This window comes from Ctenopharyngodon idella, chromosome 16, assembly GCF_019924925.1.
Source record: "Ctenopharyngodon idella isolate HZGC_01 chromosome 16, HZGC01, whole genome shotgun sequence".
Lineage (NCBI taxonomy): Eukaryota > Metazoa > Chordata > Actinopteri > Cypriniformes > Xenocyprididae > Ctenopharyngodon > Ctenopharyngodon idella.
The window spans coordinates 11,714,129-11,738,119 of NC_067235.1; the positions used below are offsets into that span (position 1 = coordinate 11,714,129).

The 23,991-nt window shown below is 36.8% G+C and overlaps 1 protein-coding gene across 7 annotated transcripts in view; it reads right to left on the reverse strand.

The window, feature by feature from the left end:
• The window catches only part of myh14 (myosin, heavy chain 14, non-muscle), a 46,622-nt gene extending 23,941 nt beyond the window's left edge, over positions 1 to 22,681 (reverse strand). For 6 of the 7 annotated variants that reach the window (XM_051865675.1, XM_051865674.1, XM_051865673.1 and 3 more), the window contains exons 1-16: positions 22,514 to 22,681; positions 16,937 to 17,105; positions 13,502 to 13,708; positions 10,804 to 10,960; positions 8,971 to 8,998; positions 8,376 to 8,493; positions 7,325 to 7,372; positions 5,858 to 5,950; positions 5,696 to 5,759; positions 5,403 to 5,501; positions 5,168 to 5,311; positions 4,852 to 5,066; positions 2,713 to 2,865; positions 1,992 to 2,165; positions 1,730 to 1,903; positions 145 to 259 (exon numbers count right to left, since the gene is read on the reverse strand). In XM_051865675.1, the coding sequence (XP_051721635.1) occupies positions 145 to 259; positions 1,730 to 1,903; positions 1,992 to 2,165; positions 2,713 to 2,865; positions 4,852 to 5,066; positions 5,168 to 5,311; positions 5,403 to 5,501; positions 5,696 to 5,759; positions 5,858 to 5,950; positions 7,325 to 7,372; positions 8,376 to 8,493; positions 8,971 to 8,998; positions 10,804 to 10,960; positions 13,502 to 13,708; positions 16,937 to 17,095 (1,948 nt within the window). In that variant the 5' untranslated portion in view covers positions 17,096 to 17,105; positions 22,514 to 22,681. Of the gene's footprint in view, positions 1 to 144; positions 260 to 1,729; positions 1,904 to 1,991; positions 2,166 to 2,712; positions 2,866 to 4,851; positions 5,067 to 5,167; positions 5,312 to 5,402; positions 5,502 to 5,695; positions 5,760 to 5,857; positions 5,951 to 7,058; positions 7,071 to 7,324; positions 7,373 to 8,375; positions 8,494 to 8,970; positions 8,999 to 10,803; positions 10,961 to 13,501; positions 13,709 to 16,936; positions 17,106 to 22,513 lie in introns of all 7 variants that reach the window. The other variant, XM_051865672.1, reaches the window with a different exon arrangement.
• Between the last annotated feature and the right edge of the window lie 1,310 nt (positions 22,682 to 23,991).

Sequence of the window (23,991 nt, forward strand, 5' to 3'; positions counted from 1 at the left end):
TAAAATTTAGAGAAAGTATTTTAATTACAGCATAGTGTCTATTAAGCACCTACCAGTGCAAAAAACCTTCTCCAGTGTAACAATGATTTACCACACACACACACACACACACACACACACATACAAAAACACGCTTCCCCTCACCCTCCCTCCAGAGCTCAGAGATGAAGGGGTCAGATGACTGATGCAGGAGAGATGCCACATTATCGTTTAAAGGATCCATGTTCTTCACCAGCCACTCATCTGCCTTATAGTCCACCTGACAGAGTAAGAAAGTAAAAAGGGTCCATTTTGACTTCATGTTCTGTTTCTATTTCTGTTTGTTTATTTATTTGTATAGCACATTTAAAAGCAACACAAGTTGACCAAAGTGCTTTCCATTAAAACATCACATCAAATAAATAACCAAAACTAAAGCAAAAAGAAAATAAGAACAAACATGACATTTACACAAAACCATCAGATATGCACCAACTAGCTAACAACAATTGCCTGGGCAAGTAAATGCCCTCTTAGAAGTGTTTTAATGATGACCTAATGATGCACAACATCTAATTTCCAGTGGCAGGTCATTCCAGAGGCCAGGTGCCGCCACTGACAAGGACTTTAGGTGGGATTTAGGGACCTTTAATAAAAAATTTTGAGATTACCTCAATGGCCAAGTCGTGGTATAAACTTGTATAAACATGTCTGAAATATATTCATGAGCTAGACCGTGTAAGGCTTTAAAAACATACAATAAAACCATGAAATGAACTCTAAAATTAACCGGCAGCCAGTGCAACAAGGCTAGCATTGGAGAAACACTAACCTGTTTCTTGGTCCAAGTCAGCAATCTAATTGCTGCGTTTTGTAATAGTTGAAGATGATTCAATAGAGCAGCTGGAATCCCCAAATACAATGAATTACAATAATCCAATCTTGATCAAATAAGTGCATGTATAACAAGCTTCAAATCGTCAAATGACAAAAAATGTTTTATTTTTGCAGTATTTCTTAACTGAAAATATCCTGCCTTTACCAAAGAGTTCACTTGCTTATTAAATTTAAACTCCGAATCGAAGACCACTCCCAGGTTTCTTACTTGTTTATGCCGATTTGAGGCAGTAGGAACTAAGCCGGGTAGCATATGTGAGGACGGTGTAATAGAGCCAAATGTGAGGCATTCGGTTTTAGCCTCATTTAACTGTAAAAAATTCTGTGCCAACCATGACTTAATCTCGTGATAGCAAGTCATCAGTTCACCTAACTCATCACGATCACCTGCATTCAGTGGAAGATAAAGTTGTATTTCCGTTGTATTTCAACATTGTATTTCCGACAGATAAAACCAAGCGGAAGCATATATAAAGAAAATAAAATGGGCCCCAAAATTGATCCCTGAGGAACCCCACAAAAATAAGCTGCAAAATCAGAAACGTAATTACCCAACTGGACTACAGAGGTTCTATCCTTTAAATAAGAACAAAACCATTTAAGAGCATTTCCCCGAATGCCAACCCATTGACTTAGTCGATTTAAAAGGATATCATGATCAATCATGTCAAATGCTGCTGTAAGGTCGAGAAGAATCAGAATGGCACCCTTTCCCGAATCGGCAGCAAGCATTAAGTCATTGTGTACTTTTAAGAGGGCAGTCTCTGTACTATATTTTGATCTAAAACCTCAATGTCAATGTTGACTAGAAAAAGGAAAAATGGAGAGCCTAGGGTGGCAAAAAAATTCTGACCTTGCCAGCATAATGTATAATGGAGAAGTCGGCCTCTTCTTTAAGCTGCCGCGGCCGCATGAACTTTGAGTGTGAACCCTGCTCAGCTGACAGTTTGTCCACAAATGAGCGATCAGTTGCCCTCGGGAACCAACACTCCTCATCCAACAATGCCAGCACGCCAGGAGGATGGGCCTATGGAGCAAACCAATCAGAAACACTATCAAGACATTGAATGTCAAATCAGGTTGTATGGAATTAAGATCTACACACACATACTGACCGGTCTCTCAATGAGGTCGATACAGGGCTGAAGATCCAGACCGAAGTCGATGAAGTTCCACTCGATGCCCTCTCGCTGATACTCCTCTTGCTCCAGTACAAACATGGTGTGATTAAACAGCTGCTGCAGTTTCTCATTAGTGTAGTTGATACATAACTGCTCGAATGAGTTCAGCTGTTGAGAGAGAGACATAGAGAATATTATTCATCAGTTGAATAATTACAGACAATAATTAACAGACTTTAACGGACTTCCCAGGCACCATCAAAGGGGTCTGCTCAGATCTGTCAATCTCTTTCCAGCTCAACCAATAGCATGAGTTTGGGGCACGGCTACAGTACCAGGCGGAGCCAGAGTGTGTTTAGCATGGCGCGTTACAAAGACATTCAGCTTCGGTTACAGAAGTGCAAGTCAAAATTCAATGCATTTATACCTTCAAAGATTAAACAGCTCATGAACATGTTCTAGACAGAGTGTTAGTAATATGTTGGAACTTTTATTGAAAGTAAACTACTTTCACCTATAGAGATGTGGCTTCACAAGCACCCGTGAGAGTTTTATTTGTGATGTTTGAGTTGGGGGAGGCTCAACGCACAAAAGGGTATAATGAGTCTAAGGGTATTTGCAAGGTTGTTTAAAAATATGTTTTATTTTTGTAATTCTGCCACTAGTGTTGCAGAAACTGCATACATCACCTTTAAAACCTTTGGATCTGGCTCACCTGGAAGATCTCAAATCCAGCAATATCCAGGATCCCGATGAACGAGGCTCCCTGACGCTGCCTGCGGTCCAGGGCTCTGTTGATCCGATGCACTAGCCAGCGGAACAGACGTTCATATGTGGCCTTCGCTAAAGCCTCTATCGCAAAATCAGCCTGAACAAGCCCACCAAAGTGGAAAACAGAAAAATTAATGTTTCTGTCCAACAGCATCAGTGAAGCAAAATTCAAGTCATTTTATTTGTCCTCACTTGATGAAATGTTGCATTAAGTGACAAAATGACAGACAATCAGGACATACTAACTGAGCATGAAACATTGTTTCCAACTCATTCTCCTTGTGCAATGTGGCATGTTTCAGAGTGGAAAAGGGTTTTTAAAGAGAAAAAAGGTAGGGACTTCATCCATCTGGAATTGAATGGATTGTAAAAAAAGTAGTTTCACATGTGGAGCAGGTACTGTAATTACACTACCGTTCAAAAGTTTGTGCTCAGTAAAAGGTTTTAATGTTTTTGAAAAAAGTCTCTCAAGGCTGCATTTATTTGATTAAAAATGAAGTAAGAACAGTAATATTGTGAGAATATTATTACAATTTAAAATAACTGATATAACTTACATATATATTAAAATGAAATGTATTCCTGTGATGTCAAAGCTGAATTTTCAGCTGAATAACTGATATAACTTACATATATATTAAAATGAAATACATTCCTGTGATGTCAAAGCTGAATTTTCAGCTGAATAACTGATATAACTTACATATATATTAAAATGAAATACATTCCTGTGATGTCAAAGCTGAATTTTCAGCATCATTACTCCAGTCTTCAGTGTCACATGATCCTTCAGAAATCATTATAATATGCTCATTTGCTGCTCAAGAAACATTTATTATTATTAGCAATGTTGAAAACAGTTATGCTGCTTAATTTATTGTGGAAACCTTTTTTTTTAGTATTCTTTGATGAACAGAAAGTTCAAAAGAACAGCATTTATTTGAAATAGAAATCTTTTGTAACATTATAAAGGTCTTTACTGTCATTTTTGATCTTTTAATGCACTTTTAATACTAAAATAGTATTCTTTTTTTTTTTTTTTTTTACTTTTTTTAAGGGAAATCTTACTGAACCCATAGTTTTGAATAGTAGTGTACATTTTGATGAGAATTGTGAAGACAATTTTAATTAAGGTAATTAAAATTAATAAGGCGTATTAATAAAGGTAAAGAGTACATTTTTATATGTTTATTTTAAAATACAGTTATGTGGATTTCACTGTAGGGGGAGCTGCGACTATCAAAACGCAAGGCCGTAACCATGTCTTGAACATTGGGGGGAACTAATTTTTTTATAAAGCATAAAGAAATAGAATAGTGAAGGAAATTCTAGGTCTAATTCTAGTTGAGAAAAAATCATTTTGAACTATTTGCAAATAATATTTGCATTTAAAATATGCACACATGCACTTTTATTTGTATGCCTAATATGTAGAAAACAAAACGTTTCTGGTCTCATCACACTCAGTTAGGAATTACATGAATCATGTCTATTTTCAATTCAAAATGCCCATATTTAAGTAAAAAGTCAAGTAAGTTTGCATCACTGGATGTTACTGTCGGTTGTTTACCATTTCTATCATAAAACGTATTAAATGTTTTGCTATTTACGTCTTATCTCATTTCAACGTTAAACTGACACTTCACGCTGGAATTCATGCTCTGCTTCTGTGAACAGTAAACCCCGACTACTTTGATTTGATTGACGAGCACTGTTAGACTGCTGAGGCAGACCAGACTAAAAATGAAACTTTTAAACCTTTTTTGTTATGACTAACAACACTACGTGTTGTGCAGCAGAGTAGTGCAAGAATTTCAAATATTCAAGGGGACAATTTGGCCATTTCTAATTATTGGCGGGGGCTAGGGGCTTGTCCCCCTCAATGTCTATGGTGGTTACGGCCCTGTCCAAATGTTTTGATATGCAACACTGTTAACGGATGGTTCAGACAAAAGCTGCGATTTATTGCTTGATGCTTTGACACCTAAGTTTAAAAACACTGGAATATTTAATGTGTGAATATTTAAATGAAGTCAGTCTGCAAAGTACATCTGTAGTATTTCAAAGCACTACATGTACACACCTGCTGCTTGGTCTGGGCCTTCTGGACATACTCGCGGCCCACTTTGATGCGGGGAGTGAGAATGGCTCGACTGAACTCCAGTACACTGATGCCCAGCAGGTGGCAGAGCTTCTGCGCTGCTGTGTCATCCGGCATTGAGGCCTGATCTGTGTTCTTCTCTTTGTGAAACGTGATGTTCCCAAACTGCAGCACTGCAGAGATCACCTTTAACATAGCTGAAAAGAGAGAGAGTGATCAGAAAATCTTCTTTTACATTTTTTATGAACTCTTGTGGAGTTTTCCTTCTAGATCTATTTGAGACCCTTTTCTCCCTTACATGTGGATTCTTCCTGGGTGAAGCCCATGATGGTCACTGAATCCATTGTCTGAGTGAAGTTTTCTGAATCACTCTGACCCGGAACAGGAAGTGATCCCCCGCAGAGGAAGCGGTATTGATCCGCGCTGCCTAGCAGAAGCTCCTCTACAGAAATAAACAATGATAATGTTTCCATTAGAGAGAACCTCTATTTTGTGTAGCAGTGCGCATGTGTGTGTTTGTGTGGTCTACTGACTTCTCATGGCCTCAGAAGCTCCAGAGAGGAGCTGGTAGAAGATATGGAAGGTTCGCTCGTCTTTAGCCTGCCTAATAGCTCGAGACTTCTCCAGCAGATCTGATACAATGCGGGTTAATGAAAAATACACCAATACACACTTTGTTTACTGTACGTTATATAATTTATTGAATGAGGTAGATAAAGTGGCCCAAATATATGAATGTCACTTATCAGTATTATTTGCAAACAAAGATACTAGAGCTTTACTTAAAAGAATTATTGGTGATTTGTGATGGATGTATGAAGGATACAGGTCTCAATATTAGCACCAACAATATATCCAGCAACATCAAAATTGATCCTGATGAATTTGCCCTTAAAACAAACAAAAAAATACATGTCAGACCAGATCAAAGCATGTGATTAAGATATAACTCTATGATGATGGTTAGATGTGCTGTTTTAGGGCTTACAAATCTGGAAGAGTTGTCGTTTTTGACCGTTTTGGCATTGCCGAAGGCCTCAAGGATGGGGTTCGCTTGCAGTAACTGTCTCTCCAGCTCACCCTAGACACAGGACAGAAAGAACAGCATGTCAGTGCAGGAATATTACCAACATTACAGCTAAAAGCCCAGCATCAGCCCAGCATCACCATATGATTGCAGCCAAACAATCACACTCTTTCTCAAAAACATATGCATTCACTTCACTAAATTGAGACTTACCACAGACTTCTATTATTGTCAGATTCCTACAGACTAATCATAACCTAAACATTAACTGGTTTTCAAAGCAAAAACGCACCTCCTAAAGGAGCGCAGATGTATTGTAAGGAATCATGAGTGGCAAACTAGGTCTCACACCCTATTACTGTTTAAAAATAAATTTGTGCATAGTTTAGTTTATTATTTGAGTGAACAATTCATATATATATTTTTTTAGATATTTTAAAAGCTATTTTCTGTCATTAAAATGTTTTATTTTAATTATAGAAATTTTTAAAAATGTTTTTATTATTAAGTAGTCCTGTCAAACGATTAATCGCATCCAAAATAAAAGTTTGTGTTTACATAATATGTGTGTGTACTGTGTATATTTCTTATGTATATATAAATACACACACATACATGTATATATTTAAGAAATATTTACATGTATATATATATATATATATAAATTTATATATTTTTAAAAATGTAAATGTAACTTAAATATTTTATTTTTAAATGTAGCATCTGATAAATGAATAAATAAAAATTATATAAATTTCGTAAAAAAAAAAAAAAACTGAGAACCACTGTCCTAAGCAAACCCTAAAATAAGCTGTACATTTTATTTATAAAAAATAAACCACATTTAGAATTAGGTAATGTCTGGAAACAATTTCCATTACATTTTGACCTCAAATTAAAGCAAACTCAGAAACACACGCACACACACACACACACACATAGCTGAAATTGCAAACTCAAAACTTTGCAGCTCAGCAAAAGCCTTAAGCCGAAAAAAAAAAAAAAAAATTCCATGTACAGGCTAAGCTCTGAGGTTTTGCTCTCACCCATACAGAATAGTATGGTCTATATAGGTCAAAAAAATACCATAGCAAAGCTTTAATATGTATACAGCGCCCCCTACAGGCCCAGAGTGGAAGCATTAGAACACAACCATACTCACATACTGCATAGTCTGTTAGAGTCCACAAAAAAAGAGAGAGATGGGGTGGTTGAACGAGTGCACAGGACAAACAGGGGACAAAAAAAGAACATATTGATGAGCAAAAACATAAAAACATGGTAAAAAAAAAAAAAAAACATTAATTATTAGACATATGATATCACACATTATGAGGTTAAAGTGGCAGGACGTGAATTAGAACTGCAGTTTGAACTCCTTCTTGTCAGCCGGATGTGCCAGTCATGAAGAGAAAAGCCCCGACTCACCCTGTTCACAGCACTACTGCCACGACCCAGAGAGCGCGTACCATCCATCTTCAGCACAGAGCAGAGGACAAAGAGAAAAGAAAAGAAGAGCAGAAAGAAACAGCAGGACCCAGGAAAGAGAGGAGACAGGGAGAGGAGAGCAACCGAGAAGAGCGAAAATTGAAATATTAGAGAAAAGATGCAAATGAAAGGATTTTTTGGGGTTTATATGTATATAGCACACAGAGACACCAACATTTACAGCTTTATAATTCAAGAGTTAACAATAAGGATGGCCCATGGGCAGTGTGAATGAGTGAAAAAAAAAATATATATATATATATATATATATATATATATATGTATAAATATAATTTTTATATTATTTTTGTTTTCGACAAAGTAGTTTAGATTTTTAATATCTGATTTAGTTTAGATTCTAATATTACTGGTAGGTTATCGGCTACTGCAATAAAACAGTATAATTTTGGCAGTTTTAATAAAACAATAAATAAATACATCGCTAAAAATAATTGTAATAATTTTTGGTTATGGTTCCAGTGAAAATATTCAGCAAAATCAGGACAAAAGCATGCACATCGCCAGCAAAAATATGCTCAAAGATGGGTGCTCGACCAAAAAAATATTGATAAAAAGCAGAAAAAAAAGCAGGTTTTTTGTCTGACGAAGAGCCTGTGTGCTCGAAACGTAACCTGTGTGAGTATTATATTCAATTTTTCATTTATTTTTGGAGCTTTGATGTGCTGACTTTTTTCTGCTTTTTTCCCAGTGAAAATACTTGCAAGGCAAGTACAAACATGAAGTACTGCCCCAACCGGATCCGCAGATTTTTTTTATTATTATCATTATTGTAATTGTTCTTGCATTTTGTATTACGTATCCTTATTGTTGAGCCCCGTAACAGAAAAGTTATTAAAGAACTAGAGACAGCAGCAAAAATAAATGAATAAATAAATAAAATAGAAGGGTAAGCATGTGCTGACTTGTTTTAGAAAAGTAGAATGCAGAAATAGTTGCTTTTTCAAGTCTTCCGCCAGTTCCCTGTCCTCACCTGTGGGGCGCTGTCTTTGGGCCGTCCCAGAGTGCCAGACTTGTGTGAGGATGCCACATGTGCCAGATACTGGATCACTTTTTTTGTGTTCTCTGTCTTTCCTGCACCAGATTCCCCTCTGAACACACACACACACACACACACACATACATAAACAGAACAAATAAACCACCTTCTGCTGTAAAATAGGTTCAGACTATTTTCAGAGTTATTCAAACAAATACTGGCAGCAGGTGACTTAAATAAACTTATATTGAAACAAATTTGGAACAAAATTAGAAACACATGCCAGTAAAAGGTAAGAAAATTATGGTTCTGTAGAAAAATATGTTTAGATTGTATGTATGAAGTAAGTTAATCTACATTATAACAGGCCTTTAGGACTAAAGAGGGTAAGATCTTGTCTTTTTGTGGCCTGTGGGCTTCTGCTTTTTCTACTAAGAGAATCAAGTCAAATACCTGAGGCTTAGTCTTACATCTCTCCTTATACTGCAAAATTCTCCACATTAAATGGTCAATTAAATGTTCACAATGTAATTCCACAAATATGCAGTCAAACTCAAGTGTACAGCAGGCACAGCCGGTGGAAACTCACGTGCACAGGATGGCCTGATCTTCTCTGTCTGTGGGCGGAAAACAAGACACATGAATAGGGTCATTAGAATGACCAATGAACATTTACAGTAATTGCTCTTGATTTAAATGTGAATTTGAATTATGTGAAATTTGTGAAAATTAAACATTTGTTATTTAAGAGAAAACTTATGTAATAAGCATGCTTAGAGAATTAAAATGTAATTATTATGACTCAAAATAGGGGGTGACACCCAAAGACACTGAATGTAACTCTAAATGACACAATTATAAAATTTTCTCAATATTGAGAGCATCTAGATTGGTGATTCTGAACCGGTTTTGCTCTAGGACCCAGATTTTACACTGGACAGTGGCAAACCAACACAGATTTTAGTGCTGTTATTGTCAATTAAAACTATTAAAAATACTTTTGGTCTAAAATAAAATAAAATAAAATAAAATAAAATAGGTGACACTTTACAGTAAGGTTCATTAGATAACTACATTAGTTAACATGAACTAATAATGAACTGCACTTATACAGCATTTATTAAACTTTGTTAATGTTAATTTCAACATTTACTAATACATTATTAAAATCTTGTTAACATTATTTAATGCACTAACATGAACTAACATGAACAAACAATGAACAACTGTATTTTCATTAACTGATGTTAACGAAGATTAGTAAATACAGTAACAAATGTATTACTCATGGTTAGTTCATGTTAGTTAATACATTAACTAATGTTTAACTAATGAACCTTATTGTAAAGTCAAGTGTTACCATAAAATAAAATACAATAAAATAAAATAATAAAAAACTTAAACTCAATGTATTAAAAATGTTGCCTTGCAACTAATTGAAGTAAATATGTTTGTTGTACTAAAGTACTACAGTTACTAAAACTAAAACAAAAAATATAAAGCTAAACAGTAATATTAAAGAAAAAACAATAATAAAACTACAAAAGCACATAAAATATTAATAACTACTATAATAGTACATAAATAATACTAAAATAACATTGCACAGCATCAAAACTGTTCATCATAGAGCCCTCCCAAACTTTTTCTGCCAGGCCCCCCTTTTGTAGAGAAAAATATTCCCCAAAATTTGTCGTGTTGTTCCGTGCAGCATCCAGTGTAGACAGCATCACTGATTATCACGGGTTCTATTTGCTTTTGTCGTGGCGCGGCGCTTACGTCTGGTGTAGGCACGTTTTGGTAGTTTTGACGTTTGAAGTTGATTCATCGCCTGGTTTAAGTTCACCTGGCACTGGTAGTCCTTTCACAAACTTGTCCATGCTTAGTGCAGAAGCATACATCATTGATTTATATTTCCACACGGCTCCCGATTTGGGAGCCACTGCGTTAACCTATTAATTAAATACATATTGTTTATAAATTGTCTTCCAGTTGTATATACTGCCTAATTTTGAAGCTGCAAGTTTTCTGTCTCAATTAAAGTGTTTAATTCAGACTGAAAAGATCAGAACAGTAAATCTTTTGAAATAAATGAAATAAACATTATGTCATTCATTAGGAATGAGTAAAGACCCGTGACATAATCGGCATGGCTTTTTTTTCCCAGAAAACACACACACACACCGGTTGGGCCAGTTTATTAACCACAAACACACCCTGAAGAGCAGGATACAGGGTGAAAAATCTCAGTGTCTCAGTCATGCCTGGGGTTTCACACTGTTACTAAGTGTGTGAAAGATCTGAAACTTCCTGTAGCAACATGAAACTGGTTCCTTCTTTATAATATTTTGACGCAGAGGTGTATGAATAAATTCACATAAACTGAAGCAGCCTACAGTAGGTTAGCTGGTTGCCATGGTACCTTGCAGCATGCTCCTGTAGGCCGCCTCCGATATGGCGTAGATATGTGGAGGCATCTCATGCCGTTTCTTCCCACGATACATCTCTATGATGGATTCTGTGTAGATGGGCAGGTTCTTATAGGGGTTGATCACCACACAAAACAGGCCGGAGTATGTCTGTGGGACACAAGCACAATAATTCAGACAGTTAGCGATAATGATGTTTTGTATATGTAGAAACTATTCTTGGCAGAGACAGAACGCCCTCAGACCACCCACAGTCTCTTCACTGACTGCCTGATAGATCCTGCACACAAAATTAACAGCCAGCCACTTGCAAAAATCAGAAGCTTAAATCTGATTGGCTGCCTTTACCCAGCATCCTGAAGTCAGAGTGCTCAGGTTTTTATCAGTCCTAAGCACATTTTGAAACAAAGTAAAATCAAGAACAATAAGCGATTTTAAAGGGAACCTATTATGCCACTTTTCACAAGATGTAATATAAGTCTCTGGTGTCCCCAGAATGTGTCTGTGAAGTTTCAGCTCAAAATACCCCACAGATCATTTATTATAGCTTGTCAAATTTGCCCCTATTTGGGTGCGAGCAAAAACACAATTTTTGTGTGTCCCTTTAAATGCAAATGAGCTGCTGCTCCCGGCCCCCTTTCCAGAAGAGGGCGGAGTTTTAACAGCGAGTGCGTCGGATACTCAACAACAACAAAACTGGAGAATCTCACGCAGACAAAATGTCAGAAACTGTCAGTAACAGTGTTCACTGTTCAGCTTACATGTTTGAACCGGACTCGGACACTGATGGAGAGACTCAGGAAGAAGTTACAACTTTTAGAATGAAACTGGACGTTTCTGAATGGTTAGTGGATATAAATTTATGTAGTTGTTGTGCAGTTAGGTTGATTCAACTCATCGACTAGCATGTACTGTCATGTTAATCTTTTTTGCAAATCCAGCATTGAACTAACCCTCATTTGTGAAGCAGTTCAACCACGCTGTCCTCAGTGGCTCAGATGCCGAGAGTCTATGGAGACTCTTATGTTCATCCAAGAACAGAACACATGTAATGTTTTTTTTTGCCGCAGATATTGTATATCTCCAGCTGCTACAGCGAGGAAACAGAAATGGCGGACTGCCACGGCTAACTCAGGGCGATATCTATGCTAATAGGGCAAATCATCACCAGTCATAGGCGGGGCTTTAGTACTCGTACCTAAGAGTAGGGAGAAATCTGGAAGCACTTGTTTGGAGAGACTGTTTATGATTTATGGAGATTATAAAAAAGGAGTGGGTGGATTTTTAACATTATAGGCTGTTTTTGTACACACACTGTGGACACACATTTTTGTTCAAACACCTTATAAAAGTGAATTTTGCATAATAGGTCCCCTTTAAGGAAAATCACAGAATTTTCCAAAGTTTGCAAGATTAGTGCAACAATTTTTTAAAGAGCTCTAGGTTTGCTGTGCTTGTTTGTAGGGCTGCACAATTTGAGCAAAAATTTTGTGATTATAAATCAATGAGACTTATTATTATTATTATTATAAAAATATTATAACTACATAACTATAAGGCTATTTTACTGTAAAATAAATAACAATACTAATATTTGTGTCTTTTCCTCATTTTTCCCCCTCATTTTCAAATGTTAAACCACTGAGTTTTTAATTTGATGGAAAACTGTATATTCCATTTTGTTTTCTGTGTTATGTTACTTTATATATATCATTAATAATAATATTAAAAAAAATAATAAATGTACCACATTCATTTTAGTGAATTTTACTCTGCATCTAATTTTAGTTTACGTTAAAGTTAAAAAATTTAACTAAAAATTCATATATATAATTACATATTACATATTAATTTAAACAAGTATCAACATTTAACAAAAAAACAACCAGTGGAAACTTACCTTGCTCATCTTAGCGCATTATTTTTTGTGGAAATTTTCAGAGTTTATGCACATATTGAGCATTTCCATTCTAGTTTTTTTAAGTGCAAATTTCAAAATCTCATAAAAATAGCTTGATTTAAATCCAGCAACAGATTTAAGATTTACTCATTACTAAACGGTGCATAAAAACAAAGCAAACTGGTCAGTCACTTTACGTGTTGGTCAGACGGTCTGTTTCTGTCTAAGTTGGTGGTTCTTTGGTCAGAATAAGCTGTGAAATGGATTAGACTTTTATATGACTGATAGTCAAAAGAGGCATGTTTGCCACTGCTACTTGCACAATGATCAGACATTTGATGCCGTACTGCATACAACAAACTTCCACAAAAACTGAAATGTGAAATTTTCACTTCAACATGATCTTATGCTTTCATTTAAATCTGATCACTGAACCAAGTCAGATGAAGTAAACATTGGTCTCAAGTAACTGTGTTGACAGATGCGTTATGAATTAGGGCCCTTGATCTTGTGTTTGTATAAGTGTGTCTGTTCATGTGTGTTTGTACTTTCTTGGCTGCGTTCTGCATGAAACCTGAGCAGAAATTCAAACCGTGAGCCTTTGATGAACAAACACACGCGTGTGTATCTGTGCATGTAACACTATCCTTCTCGCTTACTCAGAGAAAACCCATACACACTTGCCCACACACACTCATGTGATGGCAGGGCACAGTCGTGGGCATGTGTCAGGACTGAATGATCGCTAAAAACATGTGGGGAACAACTCTAGCTAAAAGGGAAACACTCACATATATGAGTCCTGAATAGTATCTCTCTCGTAGATTGTGTAAGACAGAGGCCTCATTGAGGCATGTGAGATCGGCCATGTCTTCAACTTTACTGAATCGAGGTGGGTTCATCCGCTGAAGCTCCTCCCTCGAAAGCGTCATTTTCTTCCCACTGTCAGTAAGCTCCACGTCCACCTCGTCGCCCCGCTCCTCGCGCACACTTGCAGACTGACCAAAGGAAACACATGCAGAAAAATAAAGGATGATCAGAGATTAAATGAATGTGCCCTTTCTAAAATGTCTTTCATGGAACATGTGCTACCAACTCCACATTTGTATCCGATGTGTCACAGTCCTTTATTAAAGTCATAATCACAGTAAAGTCAAATGTCTAATGTTGGCTCACAATTAAGCACATGTATGTGTCTGTACTGTGACGTAAAACAATAAATAAAAGCAAATTAGTGAAAAATTCAATGCAGCATAAAATAGAGTACAACAAATACTGTTGATGTATATTTACAATTATAATTTCAATGTAAATATAATACCTATATTTAACATACATTAGAGTAGGCTATTAAATACTGGATTTAAATGTGCAATCAAAATTGTCAAAAAGAAGAAAAAAAAAGTTAAATGGATGCCAAAACACACACACACACACACACATATATATATATATATATATATATATAACAATTATATGTATATTTAGTTTTATACTTGTTTTATTTTATGTTTTTATATATTTTTATATAAATAATGTTTATATATATAATATATAAGGGGTGTGACGAGATCTCGTGCCACGTGTCGCGATATTACCATGATGGAGTGTGAGGATGAAATTAGGATAGAATATTCCACTGCTACGTTTACATTACACCTCTACTGTCGTTTTGCTTTTTATAGAAATAAAAACCATTTAATTCAGTTGGACATCGGTCGCTTCAATTCCATCTAGCTCATCCAACACGAGCTGCAGAGTCGTACATGGTGCAGCAGGAATCGGAGTTTACTGATAACGTGACGAGACGACTGACAAGACCATGGCGGAGGATTCATTGCACAACAAAGCCTAAGCATCTGATAAATGTCTTATCTTATAGAATGCGTGCTCAGCACCGCCGCTTGATATTTACAGAGTATGTGCAATCGCAAAATCAAAAGCGCAAGTAAAACGCGAGTGCGCATTCAAATGCGATTTCAACACCCTGCATTTTGAGAGCGGCTCCCTGATGCATGCAAATATCTCCTAATATGAAAGCTATCTTAGGCTGGGCTGTGTAGTTGTAACCATCTCTTAGCTCTGTATCATGCTTGAAGAAAAATTTAGTTTTTGAATATTGAGAGAGTACTTCGATTATGGTTGTACTTATTGTTTTAAACTTAATAAGACTAAGATAAAACTGTGTTATTAATTGTAATTTATGCTGTTTTTATTTCTATAATCAATTTGTGGAAAGGAGTTCATTTAGGAAGTCAAAAGTTGTAAAAGCTCATATTCATGTACAGTTCTAAGGTCTGAAGAGACTCATACAGGTGAGAAGCCAGTTGAGTTTGTGGCAAAACCTTTGACAGTGCTTGAGTATTGTTGTCTTTTACCACATATGATAATTCATACTCAATAAGCAGAACTGAAATGACATTCATTACAAGATGATTAGTTAAAACATTTCAAATGCATTTCAAAAAAATCATCAAATATGATTTCAGTAATTTGACATTTCTTGATGGTTTTCATGAAGGTTTATGGTTTCATTATGGTTTCAAGAGATGCACCCTGCCAGAAATGTTACAAAACCACAGTGGGACTTTAGTGGGTTTATTCAAACAACATTGCGAGATAAACACACAGTTTCTGTGTTTCAGAGATTGATAATGATACTTAATATTCTTCTACAGACCACTGACTCCCTCACACAAGCACAGTCACTTTGTAGGAAACAGAGAATACATTCATGTTTGATGGAGACAGACAGTCTGAGGGGGAGTGTGTCAGGGGTTCAGAAACAGAAATAGATATACTGAGACATAGAGAGAGAGAGTTTAGAGTGACGCCTTCATGACCTCCAACAGGAAGTGCCGAAATCTCCCTCTCTGTTCTCTCTGGCAGTCAGTCACATTCTCAACATGGGACACTTCATGACGAGGCCTCATTTTGCATTGCGGTGACGTTTAGCATTGAGCAACCACTGGCTCATCAAGTGTATTGAGCTATTCATAGAGTGTCATATCAAAGCACTAAAGCCCTGACTCAAACACGTGTTCGATGGGTGGGCTGACAGGACTTTCTGAAGTAGCTTTAGATCTGAAATTTTAACTAGAAGGAGAACAACATAAACAAGGTCAAAAGTTAAGCAGCAGATTACAGCCTCCTGTCATGGCTTGTAATACATCAGCTCCTCAAGAAACTTGGGCAACCAACTAAAAGCTCTGATTCATTTTGTTATCATTTAATCACCTGTTATGTAATCCTAATTATTTACCTTAATAAAACCACATTCAAGTGTTGGTAATAAAAAAAACGCATTATGCGATGGCTGGCAACTTTTTTTTTTTTTAAATGCTGGCAGGAAAGAGTTAACTTGAGCGCCACATTTTTTAAATGATGTGTCATTTGGTAGATACTGCAAATGACGTTAGATGCGAGACGCAAGCACAGTGGTTAAAGACGTCCATCTAGCGTGTGTTTACATTGAAAAGCAATGGAAAAGTAGCTCAGTGGAATGAAAAAACGCCTTCTGTGTGAATGACCCCTTAGTGGTGGACCGATAAATCATCAAGGCCGATATATCAGCTTATATTTGGCATTTTTTCCTGTATGTCCGGTAAGTGTCGGAAGTGGGACTTGTATATTGACAGCACTGGGACTTTTATTTTGACAGTGCTGGGTTTACTGTCTTTGTTTGACAATTATGTCTAAGTTATTAGATCTAAAATGTTAAATAAAGAAATTAAACAGTATTTGAAAAAAGTATTATAGTGTTTGCCTTTTTTATTATTAGTAAAAGAAAGGCAAAAACTATAATACTTTTTCGTAGACCATTTACTTTATTTAACATTTCTGTCTATAATTTATTATTTTTAATTTTTATTTATTTCATAATGACTGTGCATGTAAAATTTGCATTAATTGGTCATTATTTGAGAAAATATTGCCAGTGCACACAGTTTCTATCTTAAGTATACATTTTCACCAAGTTCAAATTAAAAGTTTAAATTACTTTTACCATATTGATTCATTTTCAAATTATTATATAATATTTTGTCAAATAAATATACATTTTATTGCAGCATGTAATATTTACTCATCTTAATATTTAAAAAGATTAAATATATATCGCCTTTATATCGGCACAATACTTTTTCAAAATATCAGCATCGGCCTTAAAAAAAAAAAAAAAAAAAAAAAGTTAGTTAGTTGACCAAAACTCTTAGTATCAATCTTACCTCAAACCCATGTTTCTCTGAAGGCACCCATACGAGTCTCTTAGCCGCCCAATCAGCTTGGCTGGAGGCGGAGAACTTTGAGGTTGGTGACCCAGGCCCCGCCCCCGTGGCCAGGAAGCGGGTGACATCATTAGCACTGCCCCCCGCTGGCCTGGACATGGTTGTAGCACTGCGTAGGAGAAAGAAAGAGAGAGAGTTGTTACATTTTATGGAGGAAACACAGCAGAGACTGATCATTACCCTTAATAAAATTATAACCATCATCATTATGATGCCACTGAGGCAATCAGCCAGTCCATCAATCACAAGATAGGGCAACAGAGAGGGACGGAGAGAGACAAACCAACAGACAGAGAGTGTTGAGAGAGAAATAGGGAGAGGATTACAGTATTGTGACATTTAATACTGCAGTTATACTGAAGGACAGCCTGATCGAGAGCCTCAACAACAGTATGCAGATGAGAAAATGTGTGTGTGACTGTGCATAACCTGTGCAAATATGATCAAGAAAATATACAACCACATGTACATATGTTTATTTTGGGTCTTGTTACTGAATTTCTGCACCACAGCTCCACCAAAAAATTTATTAGAAAAGAAGAAGAAGAAAAGAAAGAAAGAAACGTCCCTTTTTCAGGATACTGTATTTTCAAAGATGATTTTGTAAAATCCAAATAAGCTTTACAGATCTTTATTAAAAAGGGTTTAAACAATGTTTTTCATTCTTGTTCAGTGAACCATAAACAATTATTGCACATTCACCTGTGGAGCGGTTTACAGGCAGGAGACAATTAATGTCACAAAATGTCAAAGAGACCTTTCTACTGAAAAACACCAGGAGAAAGATATGTTACATGATCAACTGCGTGAACATGCCGTAGTCCTGCTGCAGGGAGGCATGAGGACTGCAGATGTGGACAGAGCAATAAACTGCAATATACATAATGTAAGACACCTAAAACAGTGCTACGGGGAGACAGGAAGGACAGCTGATCATCCTTGAAGAGCCAAACCACGTGTAACCATATGTCTCCAGATGTGTTTGCGAACTTGCAAGTGCCTTGGTGGAAGAGTGGGGTAACATCTCACAGCAAGACCTGACAAATCTGCTGCAGTCCATGAGGATGAGATGCACTGTAGTACTTAAAGCAGCTGGTGGACACACCAGATACTTTGATATCGAAAGCCATTTCACTCAGATATATGTCACTATAGGGAAGAAAAGACTATCTCAACTTCCATTTCATGATGACTTTACTTTCTTTTCAACATCTTCCAGCATGGGCTAATAGAATCATCCAACCAGCTAAACCTTGACTATTTGGTTAAAGGTGCAGTAAGTGATTTCTGAGAAATGCTGTTGAAAGTGGATTGGACAGAGCAGCACAACACACCTGCCAATCAGCAGTAGGGGGTGTGTCCACTAATGATGGGGGAGAAGGCCTGAAAATGGACGCAGAGGTTGTTGTTTCTGCTCCATACGTGAGTAACATTGGTTTTGCTATGAGCCAAGATATGCTGTTGTTGTAATGTTAGCTATAGTAGCGGGACAGTTTTGAGTGTCATTGCTGGTGTGCTGCTGGCAACTAACAACCAACTCTTGCCTGTACTCTTGTGTAATGTATGTTTATTTTTTGTTCTTCCTTGTCGTTTGTTCTTCATCTTTATTTTGCAAGCATTATTTTGCTTCACTTCAGCTATGATAAAGAGACATCTACTTTTGCATTGCGTATTCGTGTATTTTGGGGGTGGAGTAATGAAGAGAGGGGTGTGTTTGTTTGGGGTGATTTTAAATATCAACAGTTTTCAACAAAGTTTCTCAGAAATTGCTTAAAGGAGAACAGTGTTTAGACTTATGAGGGGAAATCAACCTATGAATGGCTTACTTATAATTATCTTTGCATGTTAAACTGGGATAGGAGAAGTATTTTAGCATAGAAAAAAAAAAACATACACACTACATCTTTCAGTTTTTTCTTCCTATCTATGTGTTTGATGCAGGGGTGTTCCTCTGTGTGTGTGTGTATGTGCTACATGTGTGTCTGAGGTGGATAGAGGGACAATGTGCATGTTCTGAATTTGATGGATCGGTGAAGTGACAACCAGGCCAGAAAGCAAAGAGTGGAAATGAGGTCTACACATATAACCTTACAGTGAAAAACAGGCCATTCAGGCCGTATAGTCCAATCCATGATACATACTGCCAAACAAGCCCTTCTGCTTTATTGCATTCTAGAGCATAATGGTGGGGGACTGCATCTTAAAGCTAGCTGAACACTAAACCTGCCCAGCTTAAAGATATAGTTCATCCATTTACTCAACCTCATGTTTCAAACCCACATGACATTGTTCCATGGAACACAAAAGGAGATGTCGCACAGAATTCCTTTGCTGCTCTTTATTGAATATGAATGGGGACGGTGGCTATCGAGCTAAAAAAAAAATGACAAAAAAAAAAAAAAAAAAAAAAAAAATCACACAAAGTGGTCTGTATGATTTGTGCACTATTACGATCTAAAACCATATGATACTTCTGTGTAAGAAACAGACCAAAATAAATAGCTCTCAAATGTCATTCATATTTGCTAACATTAAAATATGGTGTGTAAAGTCTAGGGCTGTCACTATTAATTATTTTGGTAATAACTACTCAGCAGATTATTTTGATGACTAATCAGGCAATCAGATATTTTTTGTAGTAAGAAATAAAAATAGACCTAATTGAACAATAAAGAGTTACACTTTATTGTAAGGTGCATTTATACAATTAATACTAAGTAATATTATTTAAAGTTTATAGTTTGGTTTAGGGTGAATGCTTCTGGTGAAACTTTAGTTTACAGTGTCTTTGTTACATATGTACTTACTGTGTTAATAATAGTAAATTATGCATAATTACATGCAACTAACCCTGAACCAACCCCTATTCCTAACACTACCCTATAGTAAGTACATGTAGTTAAATAATATTACTCAGTACTTAAATGCAAGTGTATAATTACACTTTAACAAGGACACCTTAAAATAAAGTGTAACCATGTTTCATTTAATGCTATTACCATAGAAAGCCTTTAAAATGACTTAAGATACCTAAATAATCACAATAAAACAATTGAATCAATGAAAAAGTAATCTTAAAATACATAATGTAATATGTGTGTGCACATCAGTCTGTTTTATACTGCAAGAAAGACAGATATGCATTAAAATATGTATACATGTCTTGCAAATTGTTCAAGTCATAAGTTTTATTATATAGTAATGTATGTACTATATGTAAAGTTTGCAATACAACGCTATATACACATTTTTATGGCCCTCCTAAGATGTCATCTTCACATCCCCATTCACTTTTATTGTATGGAAATTGGAAAAGAGCAGCACGGACATTCTGCAAAACTTGTCCTTTTGTGTTCCCAAAGAAGAAAAAAGACATACAGGTTTGGAACAACATGAGAACGAGTGAATAAGAGAATTGTTTTTTCTGGGTGTGCTATTCCCATGTCAGTCAAGCCAAGAAAGGCCCATCATCATGTGTTCTCCAGCAAATGGGGCACAAAATACACCTTTTCCACCTTCCTCTTTGTGTGAGTGCACTAGAGAAAAAAAAAATCTTCATAAACCATTCTGATATTCAGTATTGCTCATATAAACAGGTTCCCTGATTAAAATAGCATTGTTATACACAGTTTAAATCCATATTCAAATCAATTAGCCTGCATAATAAAGCACTCTGTTGTGACATCCCGGCACTGAAGAAGGCTGTGAGCCTGTGGGCAATACAGGTCCTGCTTGACCGGACACAGTAGTGGCCTCACCCGTCTGTGTTTCAAGACCTTTCATTACGAAAGCAAGAACTTGTTAAAGTCATCCAAATTTTCTGACTCAGGTTGCGCAACACATAGGGAATGTGTATGAACTAGCCAAACTATTATTTTTTGTCATCTGCTCTTTGTCCCAGACCTCAAAATTCCCCACGGGGCTTCAAAGCTCTTTTCCACAGAACACAAAGTGATAGTAATGCTGGCTGGTTTAGTCTATGCATGTCAATCACTTGGGTGTGTTTTACTGAAAGTGTGTTGGCAGCATCTGCCATATGACAGTTGCACAAATTCATTCACTTTGAAGATATTTCCAAACGATCATGCAGAAGATGCAGGGCCACAACCAGCACATGCCTCTCAATATTCAGATTAATGGTCGACCAATATGGATTTTTCAATAGTTGCCTGCTTGTAAGTGTGTTCACTACATTGGAAAGTCAAGAGACCTGGGTTACACAACTTACCCATCAACCCCATCCTTCTCACAGTGACTATGAGATCACTTATATGTCTTACTCACAAGAGGTGAACCTGTCCAAGTGTGTGCGCTTGTGCGTGACAAATATGACAGGAATGAGGGTGTATCTTTTTCATTCTGTCTGTCTCATTCACTTCCTCTCTCAATTTTTTTATTTTAAAAGTATTTTATTGGAATGATTGTTTGTTTTACATGAAATATTGCCAACACATCAATAAAAAATAATTGCAAAATATAAGAAAAAACTCGTTTAAAAATAAATGAAATAAACAGGACTCCATTGCACATACAATGAATGAAGTCAGTATGAATTTCAGAGCAGTGACTGGTGCCTGCAGTTCATATATAAATTTGGCTGTGACAGATACATGACTGTCCTCTCTCTCTCTTTCTTTCATACACAAAGTAATTAGAGTAGTTTAATGTTGATCTTTCATTTCTGATTGGTGAGGTAAGAATATGAAAAGATGAGACTAAACAAAAGGAATCGACATGATTCTCTGACGCGGCAAAAAAAAAAAAAAGCACCAAACACGCGCTCTATTCTCTATTATATTATTACGATACCGCTAATAACGTCGGGTTCCCATGGCAACACAATTACGATACGGCATTTTAGGGGTATTATAGGCGCGTTCCAGTCTGAACTCGCCTATGCTGCCTTAAAATGCTGTCTAAGTAGTAAGTGCCTTAGGTTTTGAGACATTGCGCCGGTAGCCTGGCTGGGTCGTGTCTGTGCTGTATATGTCTTGCAAAGCTGATCTATTCTCATAATAGAAGACCTACGATAGCCTACAAAGAGGAGAAACCACACCTCGGGCATTAGGCTATATGTGACAAATAAATAGAGCACCTCTGATGGGTTAATGTGGCACAGAAAGGCATGGACCGCGCATACTTTCTTAAGATGGCTCAGGGAAACACCCTTTAACGGTGATTACTGTATCTGCATATGAAGATGAGACATTAATGTCTCTGAATTATTTAATATATGCATCCCAAAGAGCGTGCTATTAGAAAACACTTAATATATAATGTATAAAACGTTTTGATACAGCAAATGCGTGTTAACGTGCCTGCGATGTGACTGTTTTCTATAATGCATTTTAATGCCGGGGTCTTGCCTGGTCTCTATACACACTCTTGGGGGGTACTGTCCTTCTCCGGTGTCATTTTCGGCTTTATTTCGAGGCCCTATAACCCACTGAAACATGATCACGCGCACGGCACAGAATAAGGAGATACGGACATAATACAAGACAACGCGTGTCTTACCTTAAACGTGTTAATCCACTCTCAGGATATGACTAGCTGTGAAGAGAAAAGAAACGTGCTCTCGTGTTTTTCTTTTCAGTGTGAGAGTGCTAATAGTGCAAATGCGGCTTTTCACATTACAGCGCTCCCGTGAAGCCGCAAACTCATTCACACTGAGAATAAAATAGACAGTAAAGCGAAGTGATGGCAAACGGAGGACTTCACCAAAACGCCGACGCTTCCTCACTATTGACCAATAGCGTTCAGGATTTACACGCGTAGTCCCGCCCTCCAGAAAATAGAAGCTAATTAAAGCCCTTACTATCCCTTTAAACCCGCCTTGTGAATAGGACACAGCGGCCACGCCTTTGTACTGGCAGATTCTCGCTCGACAGCCAATTATGTGCGCGACAGTAAGATTGACAGCACTAAAGAACCAATGGATTGAGTGGATTGGGTGAAGCTTGTCCGGATTGACGTGGCTGGTGGCCAATGGCACAAGAGCAGCAGGTGCCGCTGCAGACTGTCGCGCGGAGGGGTAGAGATTTTGCGCGCTCTTTGTTGACAGCAGCGCAGTGTGTCTGTCTGACGCGAGAATGATCCCTGAAGCTAGCTGGACGCCCCAGACTCCGCATTAATGCTGAGGAATCTGAAGATTGAGGTCTGGATGGCCGCTCCTAACAATTACACAAGTCAAAAACGGAACAAAATACGAGATGATTACAGCTGTTTAAATTGGGCACAAATAAACCATTTTCATCTGTACAGCTAACAAATGCAGTTACCATTTAGCATTTAATTATTAGCCTACTATTTGTATTATTAGCAGTAATTTATACATGTTTACATGTAATGTAGGCAATTAGCAGGCCTATTATTAGTAGTCTAGGCCTAGTATTTTATTACAATTCATAAATATGCCCTGATAGCACACATACATCTCGGAGACGTCTATTTGATGTGTGTTTACATCTGGAAAGCTATTTTTTTTAGTGTTCTGCAATACATCTATAGAACGTTTCCTGTCAGATGTCAAATAGACGTTTAGAAGATGTCTTTAAGATGTTTATGATTTAAAATGTTTGTAAAACTGACATCTTAAAGATGTCTATCAGATGTTTGTACACAGCAGATGCTTTACAGATTAAGTGATCTTTAACAGACATCTTGCAGATGCATATGTGCTTTCTGGGACGTCATTCAAGCGTAATAATGATGATAATCATTTATTAATTATAATAATTATTATTATTGATAATAATAGTAATAATATTAATGTTGTTATTATTAAAGGGTTAGTTCACCCAAAAATGAAAATAATGTCATACATACTCACCCTCATGTCGTTCCACACCTGTAAGACCTTCGTTCATCTTCGGAACACGAATTAAGATATTTTTGTTGAAATCCGATGGCTCCGTGAGGCCTGCATAGCCAGCAATGACATTTCCTCTCTCAAGATCCATTAATGTACTAAAAACATATTTAAATCAGTTCAT